The sequence below is a fragment of the Bemisia tabaci genome, chromosome 6, assembly GCF_918797505.1.
Source record: "Bemisia tabaci chromosome 6, PGI_BMITA_v3".
Lineage (NCBI taxonomy): Eukaryota > Metazoa > Arthropoda > Insecta > Hemiptera > Aleyrodidae > Bemisia > Bemisia tabaci.
The window spans coordinates 48957231-48969983 of NC_092798.1; the positions used below are offsets into that span (position 1 = coordinate 48957231).

The 12753-nt window shown below is 36.1% G+C and overlaps 1 protein-coding gene across 2 annotated transcripts; it reads left to right on the plus strand.

The window, feature by feature from the left end:
- The first annotated feature begins 14 nt into the window (after positions 1 to 14).
- LOC109031366 (homeobox protein TGIF2LX) lies at positions 15 to 12458 on the plus strand. Of its 2 annotated transcripts, none has more exons than XM_019042838.2 (5): positions 15 to 487; positions 1380 to 1518; positions 6174 to 6439; positions 7815 to 8068; positions 9604 to 12458. In XM_019042838.2, exons 2-5 carry the CDS (start codon positions 1425 to 1427, stop codon positions 9749 to 9751), a joined length of 762 nt encoding a protein of 253 aa, XP_018898383.1. In that variant the 5' UTR covers positions 15 to 487; positions 1380 to 1424; the 3' UTR covers positions 9752 to 12458. The 2 variants fall into 2 exon arrangements, with proteins under 2 accessions (XP_018898383.1, XP_018898384.1); XM_019042839.2 differs by having other exon boundaries at positions 15 to 293.
- The last annotated feature ends 295 nt before the right edge of the window (positions 12459 to 12753 follow it).

The following is a 12753-nucleotide window of genomic DNA, read 5'->3' on the forward strand; positions in this document are numbered from 1 at the left end:
TCGGATGTTCGCTGAACGAACCACTAATTTGTGTTATTCACGAGGTTATCACCACGTGCTGCCGAATTCGAAATTTCTTTTCATTAAAATTTCGTAACAGTTCATCGAGAGACTTGCGTTTCATCATTTTAGATTTTAACTGAACCACCACGGGTTAATCATCCCGTACACATTGAATCAAATCCTCTTGTGTCAAACGGTGTTATTGTGCGCTCGGCCCGCATGTCACATTGACATTTCTCACCTGAGCGGCTTTCGCGTGTGGTCATTGCTTGTAATTTCCAATGAACAAGGTAAATTGAATTTTCTCAAGTCAGTTCGCGATCTGAAATTCGTCCTCTGCATCCTCGCAAGACCAGTTCATATCGTAATTCGGCGAAGCTCTGAACGTTATCGCCCTGGCTATCAGCAGTTTTCCTGAACACGACGAAACTTGACTGACGCTACATTCTGAGTATATTCACACAATTCCAATCTAATTTGCTTCGTAAGTCAACATCTGCTTTTCTCATATCTCTCTTTTCTGATAGAATTAGCTGTCTGCAATGCAGCCCTGGTTTGATAAATCAGTCTGGGTTTACTTTTTCCGCTGGTGGCAGTTGGGGAGTGCTGACTCAGTGCACAAGAACTTGTCAAAGTTTCCAGGTGTCAGTATTTACTCAGTCAACTACCAAGTGTATGCCCTGCCAAAAGGTTGAAGTATGTGTTACACCACACTTTGCATTCATCAGTTCTTATGAAGCCATCTTACATTCAACTACCTATCGAAGTAGCCATGAATGTAATTTGATCCTCTCTGTTTCAATTGTCAACCATTCAACAGTGTGATATCACTGACTCACAAGTAGATAGCTTACTTTTATATTCTTTCTATAATTCATAATCTGAGTGACAGTTCATTCGAAATATGACCATAGTCCTCCATAGCTCTGCTTGTAGTCCTGAGGCCTCGATACCAGAGCATAGAGAAGTGTTGGTCATAAATTTTACTTACAAATATCAAAGCAAACAGAAGTTTTGGCGGCAGAAAGTTGACAGGAGAAATTTAGAAACTCACGCGGATAATTGTTCATGGATGAAGGTGCCATCTCCCCATGAGACTCCAAGTATCAAACATAGCTACTACATTTACGTTTTACTATAAGTTGGAAATACCGCACTTGCTTCTGATTGACTTAACTTGCCAAATCAGGTGTAAAAAAAAGAATATATTAGAGTGTTTAGGTCTACATTAAATGCAAGTCTTCTATCATCAAAAATTACTTTGATTTCCAGGATAGTTGCGATCAACATTACATTTCACATCCTCACATGATAATTCTCTTTTTTTTTACTCTTTCTTTCTCCTCTTGTTAGTAATTCTTATCCGCATTTTTCAGATGTATGCAACGAGGTTACAGGCCTAGGAAGATCAACGTCTTAACATGAGCATCTTGGATGGCCGTATTGTTTGCGACCCAATCCACCAAGATAACAGCCCAAGCTATAGAACAAGACTTTCCAGAGTTTCTCGATCAGGTAAACCATCTAAGCTTGCATACTGCCAGATTTTTCAATTGAATCATCTCTTCTTCAGTAAAGTTTCACCAGGAACACAAACAGGTGTCGCCTAGTATAAACTTACAAGCTCATAGTAAGCCGTAATATTAATGCGGCAATAGAGGTAATGCTCGTAGTTTATGATTTTCTTTTTCTTCTCATCCCTTTAAAAAGACTTATTGCACATTTTGTCCTGAAATCAGGTATTTCGCGGTAATATGAGGCATTTTTCCATGAGACAACTTGGAATCTTGGTCATAGATAAAAATGCTGTCTCACCAGTATGGTCGCCTTGTGGGAACTTTCAGCAATCCTACGCATACTCTTGAGAAGAGTCCACCTCTCTATGTAGTGAAGTCTCCGTATAGAGATGAGACCTGCTAACTGGCTTGAGACAAAGCTTACCTAGTTGGTAATTCAGTGTGCTGCCCTTCTTTTTGCCGGACTTTTCTGAATATTATGATTTCGGAGTCATTTCCGCAACACAGTTTTCTCTTTATATCAAGAAACAGTCATTGCACTAAAAAGAAATATTTTGACCAATTAAGAGAACTACATATTGGCACTGGAGGTTTTTTTTTCGTTTGTTAAGAATCATATACTTTTATAATGACTCGAGCAAAACAGATTAAGGAGGAGCTAAGTGCCCAAGGTAATATCAAACTGGAAGTTGGAAACGGCATTCTTTAAAAAAGCAAATCACCATGGAGAAATCCCCAAGATGACCTCCTTTCTTTTTTAATAATTACAAAATCATTTTGTTTACTGTCGATTTCCCTGTTTGCACTGAGATCAACAATTTAACTGGAACTTTCTTTCTTTTTTACCTAAAGCAATAGTCAGTTAAATTGATTTTTCTGCTTCTTATTGTCTATTTTTCATATTAATTTACTTCATTTAACCATCCAAAGGAACAATAGAATATCAATGTATTACGATGTATATTTAGACAGACCAATAGGTCAAATTGAATTTTTTACAATGAAAAAATGCATAGCTGAGTTGCTTGCAGATTCCATAATTGGAAGTTCATGAGAAGGGAAAAAAGATTACATACATTATGATGCTGCCAACATTCTGCAGTTTGCACTCTTCCCGCCAAAATTACACAATTTTACTAGTCATAATTTTTAAAATAAACAGTACTAATCAGAATCAATAAAAAAAAAACTGTCCTAAAAATCGTATTTTTTGGTCCTTTCCTGTCTTACAGTCACAGAAGAGATTGCAAAATTTTACCTAAAATTCAATGTTCTTGTCTCTTGCCAACAAACTTGATCAATTTTTTTTTATTATTATTTTTTCATTTAATGCAATTGGACGTTTTTAATCCAGATCAGCCTATCTGTATTTCACGTTGCCCAAATCCCTGCCAAATGTTATTTTTCTTTACAGAGAACCAAATAACAAAATGCTTTTAAACTGTCTGCACATTTCCCCTGGCCTTTGAAGAATACAGGTACTCATAAAATTTCTGGTCAAAGTGGTTTTTCACTTCTGTTGAAAAAATAAAATATGAGAGGAAATTGGGTAGCGTCTCATATACTTTGGGCAATTCCACTTAAATTCGTCCAATTTAGACTCATAGTAGGTTTGATATAATCTCGTCTGTGTCAAGTGTAAAACTTCATGTTTCAATGATTTCAAAATTCAGTTATTTTCTTGACAAGGTGCGTTGATAAAGGCACTTTCAATTGTTCTAAGTGTCCGGGAGCTTGACATTTAGAACGTTTTCATTAAACACGGTTAGTCAAGAATGTGCTGACGGCTTCAGTCTCTTGAGCCAGAGAGAGAAGGAGAGTTTGGCAGTTTGCCCGGTTATTCGATAACGCCTGGTGAATTTGTTAAGAATAGATAAAGAGGCAAAAGTTGAACTAAACGCACTTTTGCATGTGGTGCAGCTCTTACCTACTTTTCAAAATACTCAACTGGTTGCTTAATATGGGCCCTTTTTTGGACTTCTGTATCAATATGTTATTATCTTAAACAGATACATCGTAGTTTTTTCTGAAGCTGTGTTTTGACCCTTTCCAAAAGATTGTCTTCGAAAGTTTTCTTTCTTCTTTTTCAACTGGAAAAATTATATGATGAAAGTTGGATCCTGAAAAACATGGAGTTTCAAAAGCATACACAGTTTAATTAGAAAAAAAAATCTTGCATTGACTGTGTGGTCGATTTCTTCCTTGCATCAGTTTTTTCATTCCACCACTCACATGGAAAAAAGCACAAAAATTGAAGCATTGGGTTCAGATAAAGCACTACTCAGTTGCGGTGCGGTTTAGAAGAAACTAATGGTCGATTTTTCTGGAATCAGTCGATTAGAAAATTGTAAAATCATAGAGAATATTCAGTGAAAGTTTGAACAAAATGCCTACTTTGTTGTACATTTTGTTATCTCTCATTAGATTAAAAGATAAATACCTAAAAGAGATTCCTAGACACTGCAATAATTAAGAGGTTCTTCTTCTGCTTCCAGCACTTCAATTGCATGTTGTGTGAATAATTGATTAAAAAAGAAAAAGAGAAAAAAAACCACCCACCGGAAAAGAATCCTTAAAACTTTAATAATTAAATTAGCTCAACCACGTTCAAGAGATAATAAAACTGGGACGGACGCACTTCTTTTCTCGCCTTATTTCAATTTTCTTGTGTACAAGAAGCTAATTGCTTTTATTAGCACAGTAACTAAATTATGGACATAACTGCTTTTCCTCCCCCTCCCTATCACCTCAAGTCCACAGAACTCTTACGAAAGAATCATTTCCAAGGTGAATCTACACTGGAAGTAAACAAACATCGAGATATCGGACAAATTTTGCATAATCATCAATTTCATTTTTAATTGTCGCTAAAAAACTGATCTATCACTCCTTATAGCACAATTCAGCGGAGTATCTTTTCTAAAGAATCCATTTTCAAAGCCGAAAGTATGCAAACGCATATTACTCTTTTCGGTTAGTCGAATCTAATGGTTTGTTTTTGCGTATACATATTTTTAGTTGTATTTAGGATTTGCATAAGTGATTGGATTCTTTGAAACAGAACAGCTGAAATTTGTCTGAGGGCACAATCACTCTGTTCTTTTACCAATAATTTTCTGGTATTTTAGCAGAATGTGTTTGATATTTTAACGTTTGCTTACTCCTGCAATAGATTCAACTTAAATTGTTATGTTCTTTTGGAAGTGCTCTGCATAATTCGTTATAACTGCTGCAAAAATATTAGAATGCTGGAACCTTATGATTCCTGCAAATCTACATATACCTACGTATTCCTACCTATACCTACTAGTGAACCTCAGGACAAAAATATGAAAAGACAAGAGAGGACAGGTGGCCACTATGAGCTGTGACAAAGTGTATTGACCCAGCAGCTGAGTTTTGGCAAGGCATGGAGTCTGATTGTAGCCCACTTTGGGTGCACAATGTGTTAGTGACATTTCTTTAAATAGCACGTGTCTATTCTTGCTCTTCCCTTCCCCCCCTCCCCGCATACCTCTGCCTTCCTCTCGTTGCTGGCTCCAGCAAACTGCACTTCCTGGTTGTCCCATCGCCTGTGCTTCATTTTTTTTTTTTTTTTTTTCAAAAATTTATATTTACTCTTCACGAATCCCCACCCTTTTCATGCACTGAGACAGCATTCTGTAAATTCCTTCGTGTTTCACTTTTTTATGCCTCAGTACCCCTCTACAAATCATTCCCCTTCATGGGTTAGTGTCTGCTGACCTTCAGATTTTCTTTCCTCGTATTGTTGTTATGAGTATACTGATGGCTAAATTAGAAAGTTGCGTATCTTAATTGCAACGTCTGAAAATCCCCAATTTTGTTTTATTTTCTTCAAGAAAAATGAAACAAAATTCCCGGTAATGTTACCTAGTTAATTTTTTTTTTCTTTTTTTTTTTGTTAAAAAGAGTGAAGAAAATCCACAAATTTGAATGGAAACAGCTGGTTAGTTTTCTTTTCAGAAAATAAAACGAGTGCTGAGACTTACTATGTTGCATTCTATGATACGCATTTTTCAATTTTAGCTGTCAAAATGCATGCTCAGATCTAATTACACGCTTTAATTTTTCATTTCCCTCACTAAGCGACATAATTTCCTTTAGTATTGTCATTTTCTTTTCCAGTTATTTACGTTTCATATAAAAAACTAAAGCTGAAGTGGACCACATTTTGCGATTAGGAACCACTGTTCCTGGCTAGTTATACAAACAACTTTTGCGCCATAAGTTTCCCTATGCACATATGTGTTTTTATGGATGAGCCAAAAATTGCATTTCTGTATTGCAAAATGCTGTCCAAGCGCTGTTTTTAGTTTTTCTTCATGGATTTTTTTAACTGAAATATATCTACTTATTTTTTATTACAAGGAATGCTTGAAAATAATTTTAAAAGTTGTATTTTCGGAAGAAAAACAGAAAAATAAATAATCTTGTGCAGAAGCACAATATTTTTATACATTTTATTGCTGTTTCACTGATTGATACAAAATATCTAATCAGAAAACACATGAATAAGATAGTAGATGCCTGGAAAAGGGTGTTAATTCATCTGGTGTAGAACTCGATCATTTTAACAAAACTAAGGATCCTTGAAGCTTCGTTCTTCACTCATGGGTGTCATTTCTGTCCTAGGGCATGAGAGGTTTGGCTCATGGAGTAGTGCAGAAAACTCAAGTTCAGACAATGAATTCTACTCAAGCAATCATTCCAGTGGAAAATTGAATACATCGAGCAGCAGTGGTAGTTGCAGTCCGTCACCACGTAAACGAAGAGGTAATCTACCGAAGCATTCAGTCAAGATCTTGCGCAGGTGGCTGTACGACCATAGGTTCAATGCTTATCCGACAGATACTGAGAAGGCTTTACTTGCTCAGGAAGCCAATCTCACAATATTGCAGGTAATTTAATACGCATAAAATTTAAAACTTATTCAGCAAAAATGATACCTACTTCGCAGTTTTTTATTCTGTTTTTATTATCATGCTGTGCTTTGTTGGTACTCCTTCATTTTGACACTGAAACTGTCTTTTTATAAAAGAAAAGAAATTAATTTATCGTCTCGGCTGTGACTTTCATTGCACTAATGGAAAACAACATATCTCTCATTTAATTTCTGGGCTTGCGAAACGGAGGTGCTTATTGTAATTATTTTTAATCATTCCATCCTCCTTTTGGAAAACGAATTCTTAGAGAACAAAGTATTTTTTAGAGGTAATACAGCTAGACTTTACTATAGTTTGTACAGATCAAAGAAAGAAGAAGAACCTTAATTTGAACTTGAGGTCGTGAGACACCCTATATTTTCAGCAGTAGGGAAGAGATGCCTTCGATTGGCTGATAGCTGCTCGTAGTTTTCCGCAACCGGTTGTTGACAAAAGTTTCTTGTCCAATTGGGAAATAACATAGGATTTTTTTTTTTTTGTCGTGTGGTTACGAAAAAAGCGAGGAAAACTGATGAATCAAAAACCTCTAAGTCTAAGGATTTTTTAAAGAAATGAATGGATGATAAGTCCCTTACCCCTTCATTGTTCATGAGCAATTATTTTCTGCAAAATTCTGAATACAGTGGATAGCGATGGGAAAGTGAATAATGTACCGCCTTACTGTCCATTGTTTTGAGGATTTACAGAAAACAATGAATCAACTTGCGCCAAAATATCCAGATTTTCTTCCTCCTTGCCTTTGCAAAGTGGTGTGGAAAATTCTTTCCTGGAAGACGAGTCCACTCTACAGATCTGATCACATTTGAATCTCCAGAAGTGGAAATTTTGTCCATAGCAAAGCGAAAGTTAGTGTTGTCAAATGGAAAAGTCGGAAATTTTGAGCTTCAGAATAGCAAAAAAAGTCAGGGGAAAGCAAGGAAAGTCAAGGAGGGGGAATGGACAAAATAATGCAAACCCTGGCTTGGTTTTTGTTTTGAGCTTGCAAGACTTAGAAATGTTTTTCTCATTATTGGAAAATAGTTTGGAGCTGACCAAGATGAAAGCAAGAAGGTATGGAGGTTCGAAGTTTCCTTGTCTTTGAGTTCTTAACACTTAGCCATCAATGTAGCGTTAAAAATGGTTGTCGTCCAATTTTTTTTCTCTGATCTTTTTGTGCTCCGGGGCATGAGATTTATTTTTGTGTTCACTAGCCACTTTGAAGAACTAGGAAATAAGCTAAAATATATACGCCAGTGTCCTGAAAAATATGAGGAGTTTTCAAAATCAAAATTCACTCAGGAATTGACTGTTTTTTTCTACAATAAGTATTAACTAGAATCTATTGTGATAGGTCTGCAATTGGTTTATCAATGCTCGCCGGAGAATTCTGCCAGAAATGATAAAGAAAGATGGTCATGACCCTCAGCATTTCACTATTACCCGACGCGGCAAGAAACCCGGGAGTTCTTCATCCAGTCATCATTCTGTTCCTGCTAGTCCTGACTATGAAAGTAGTTACTCACCCAGTGAAGAAGAACCGGCAACTATAGTTCCTTGGACAACCAATGTTTTTCTCTCCCAAAGTTCACAGCCCGACCACTCTCCGTAAGTACCAATTGATTGCTCGAAACTCACAGGCGCCAAATGCGCCTAAGAAATCGGTCATGGCGCCCAACAAATGAAGGCTCTGCGCCATCGTGGCCCCTAAAAATTGCCTCCCCCCCCTTTAAAAAAAAATCATAGTTTTTCTGTTCGGTGATTTTTCGAAATTTCCCCCAAGTAACAGCTACTAGTTCTGTAACTAAAACATCTCGCGGCTAACTTGTTACTTAATGCGCCGTGATACATAGAAAAAAAGTCAATTTGGCCCCTAAATAATCTTTAATGGCCCCTAAAAAGCTACCTTGATGCGCCACATGGCTCTTGAAACTCCAATGTGAGTTTCGAACACTGATTGTCTATAAGAGAAAAATTCCTAAGTGAAAGAATATCAGAAACAGTGTGAATTTTAATGTAAAACTGTAAGTAAATTACAGATTTTAACGGTGTTTGCCTATTATGGACTGGAATTTGGACCGCGTTCAGCAGAAAGGAACTAAGCCACTCCGCCATTGCCAAATTTAATTGGGCAGTTTATTTTTTTCAAAAGGAACGTTCGTGCAGATTCTTTGAAAATTTTAAGGAAACAATTTACTTCGCATTGTGCAAAAAATTCACTGAAATTTGCAACATAATCCGCACAACCGTTTTCATGTAGAAAATTGAATTGCCCAATTGAATGTGACACTAGCTGATGTGGCTTGGCTCCTTTCTGCTTAACACCGTCCATTTAATAATTCATCAATTTAGTCTAAAAAGGTATTAAACTTCTATTCAATTTTTTTCCATAATGAATGATAGTCTTGTATGATTTTAAATATTATTTCCATCAAAAAGAAATAAAAATCAAGCTGATATTAAAGAACTGAAATCTTGAGAATGCCAAGGAAAGAGTCAAGTTTTTTGTGAATGAAGTACTGTCTAATGTGCAAAAGTCCTCATGGAAAAATGATCAGTTTGCAAAAGCCCTCATGGAAAAATGATCAGTTTGCAAAAGCTGAGCAGTATCCAGTCTCTTTAATGGTTAAAAATAATTTCACAAAATGAAAAAAAGGGTAATAATTCAGCTTTAGAAACTTAGTCAGATATCAATATAGATGTCTTTATCTTGGCCATGGAGGAGCTTCTTTCCTCCAAAAAGTAAATCTCAATTCTTTGCCTTTTAGATTTCAACGAATCATTATGATGGCAATGACAGATCTCCCTGAGAGTGTCAAGCATTATTCTACCTCTCATTAAGTTTTTCTTCATTTCTGAGAGTTAGAGGTCCCTTAGTAAGAAGGCTACGATAGCAGACCCAATATTTCCTCTGTAAAACTGTGTCAGTTGCCAGTTTTCCTTTTCTTTTTTTTTGGTGTGTGTAAGCTTCAGCTCACATGAAAAGCGACTTAAGATGATTACAAGATGACTAAACATTTAAAGTTAATTACTCCTCTACCTAAATTCATAGTATTTATGAACAGTTATGTCAGTTCGTGTATTCGCCTACATGCTTCAAATTCTTTGCACTCTCTGATCTGTTTTTTTCTCCCACTTTCCAGGCCAAGGCCAGTAACCGAACCAGACTTCTGGAGTGCACATTCGATCGGGCGAGAAGTGACTGTTGGTGATATTGAAGACGAGGAAGACGATCAGTTTAAGCGGCTGCGTCTGTTGGTAGATGTCGCCGTACAGCAAAGAGATACATAATTGTATCCATGCGGCACATGAGCGAGTACCTACCAATTCGAAACGTAGTACAATAGTAACGTCATTTAAAGTGTTCAAGGTCCCTCAGGATCATTTTTTACCGGTGACTTTCAATTTTTTATCTTTTTGTTTCTTTAATTTTTTGTTTCAATTTTTCATGTTATGTTTTGTCAGTTAAGTAGTGTGTAGTGTTAATGGTTATTTTGTCCTGGTAACCTTGTCAGATTCAAAACATTTGCAGGACCACAAAGAATGTTTATCTTTGTGATCTTTTTCAATTCTAAACAAAGTATGAAGCTTTCAGATGAAGTTCTAAATTGGAATTTCTTTACCTAGTTTTGAAAAATCAATTATAGAAAGGCTAGACTTGCAAACATACGTTCAGGATATACTTTTCATCCGAAATTGTATTAAATGTAACCTCGGTTGAGAAATTGAAGAAACTGCTGTAACGAACATTCGTTGCTTTTATTAGTCTCAATTTTTGGTGAAGTTTTAGAAATTTTTATAGGGCTGAATCATTTATTGTATGATTTTCATCTCCTCCAGTCTGGATGGGGAGAAATCCTCAGGGTAAATTATTGAGGAGCCTTCGAAGGATTCTTTCCTTTCTCTCTGTAGAGAGGCAGGGTTTTGGAATTTTAGGAGTCTGTCCCTCCTGCCTCTAGCATTAGCGTTGATGTACAATTGATGTTTCCTTAAATTTGCTCAGCAATAATCAAAACAAAATTAACCATGACCCTAGCTAGTAATACTGAAGTCAAAGTTACTCAGTTAATTTAGATTTCTGAAGAAAAAGCCACATTTTGTGCAGAAAAATCTCCTCCAGTTTTATGCATTTTACAAGTCTGTTCCGCACCATCATAGAGTGCCATTTTTTTCTGTACTTCATCATCAACATTTAAAAAAAAAAAAAAAAAAATGAAATGAATTGTATGATTTTTTAGTAAATGCTTACTCTGACGCGCAAGAGTAATTTTAAACCGCAAAATGTGGCTAAAAAATAGAAGAAACGAAGCGTTGTAGTTCTTAACAATTTAGTCTCTTCGCTCTTAGTTTGATGAGATTTCTTCAGTTTTCCTGCATTTTGGATTGAAAATTTTCGTTTGGTACAATATCGTATCAAATAATTTTGATGATGGAGGTATACAATCCATGACAGACAATGGACTTCCAAAATTAAGTAGATGTTTTAGCGTTAGCAAGCTCAAGGACTCGACCTCCTTGTCTACATTGTATTTTCATAAATCGCAACCTCTCTGTTGTTACTTCTATTTTGTAAATTTGTTAGGACCCTTCGCTTTTTCAGTGACTTGTCCCAAGCGTTTTGGCTCTTCGAACAATCCTCCTCCTCCCTGAATCTTAAAATTTGACACTTTTGTACTTTAATTTTTTCAAGTTTACTTATCGATGGTAAGTTCCTTTTCTTGGAAGTAGTCAGTATCCTTGTCTTATCAAGATTTCTTGTTTGTATCATCAGTCAGCTGGAAGGAGTAATGATACAATTTTTGGTGCTATCTGTAAAATTTATCATGGTTTGTGTTATTTGTTACGACTTAAGAAGATTTTGCGCCTAGTCCGACTTTCCTTCTATCAATGCTCCTATCAATGTTTTTATCCACCATTATAGTTGCCGTGAAAAATAATTCCTTTTAGTGTCTCTAGTTCATCATAGTAAGAGACAGGTAATTTCCTGTCTGAATCCTCTCATAATAAAAAAAAAAATCAGTTTAGTTGAACTTACGTCAGATGAGCTGGCAGTTTTAGTGTATTTTCTGAAGGCAATACACTTTTGCGTTTTTTATTGTTGTTTATAACGCGCAGTAGTATGTTTCTAAGCATGGTAGCGGAGTTTTTGGCGTTAATCCTCAATGGCCATCGTTGAACTGCAATGCAGTTTCTTGCAAACGGGAAGTAAACAACTGCCACCTCATCTGAAGCAAGCTCTAATAATCTATGTTTTTCCCTCAAGTTTTGTCCTTCTTAGTGATAGGTTTTACACTCAGCAATTCAATTATGACTTGCAGAGTGGGAATCAAGAGTAGGCTCAGTAAAGTTCCTTTCTGTGCTCAAAATTTTCTGCGCTATTTGCATACGAGAATTCGTGCCCAATGCCTGAAAATTGAGGTCCTGATCAAGGCTCCTAAGAATTCGAAGGCTAACAAAAACTTTTCGCAGTCAATCTCTGATTCTAGAATTTTTATGCAGTATTTGCATACACTGCTGGTCAGGAAGTGTCTAAATGCATTGCATTGCTTCACGCATTCACTGGGTCATGCTTTGAGATGATTCTTTCAGATCAGACTAGTTAGTTTTGACATTGTCTGAGCCTTCTGCCTGAATTTTTGAACATTGTCTCCCTTTTCTCCAAGAATATCTGTATTTCTTGTACATATTTTGAGTGACAAACCAAAAAGTAGAGAATCACTCTTAGATCAAGATAATAACAGCTCTGAAATATAGACTTACGTGGAAAGAGGAAAAGGCCAAGTTTTCGTCAGGTGAAGAATTTTGCTCATCCAATGAGCCGAAAGAACAGAAACTTGTAATGCTCAAACTTTACAATGCGCCAGGCAGTAGGCAGATGCACTTATCAAATCTTTTACAGCTATGTTTTTTACCTGTGCTATGTGCGGTCGCTCAACTTTTTATACTTTTTATTCTTGTCAGAGTTGTTGTACATAATTAAAATTAGTGCACATTTGAATATCTTTGTTAATTCTTTTTGCCACTATTTATGTACAGTTTTGTTGCATATTTAGTGTGTCCACAGGTCATACAAAACTGAACAAATATGTCATCTTCTGCAGCAAGAAACGTACCTCGATTGCTGTGTGTCAGTATTTCTTACTTACATTTTGTTTGTTTATAGGAAAACCGTTGCATGAATTTTCCAGAAATTTTTAGTGATTTTTCTTTATCTTGTTCGAAGAATAGATGCTGAAATTTGTATACATACTAATTCTTGCAAAAATTCTCTCATGAGAAAATAAAATGTTCTT

Bases quoted from the DNA above. Each gene is read 5' to 3' on its own strand.
- LOC109031366 (XM_019042838.2), top strand. From the start codon at position 1,425: ATGAGCATCTTGGATGGCCGTATTGTTTGCGACCCAATCCACCAAGAT. The intron at 1,519-6,173 runs GTAAACCATCTA...TTTCTGTCCTAG, and splicing joins TTCCAGAGTTTCTCGATCAG to GGCATGAGAGGTTTGGCTCA. The intron at 6,440-7,814 runs GTAATTTAATAC...CTATTGTGATAG, and splicing joins CCAATCTCACAATATTGCAG to GTCTGCAATTGGTTTATCAA.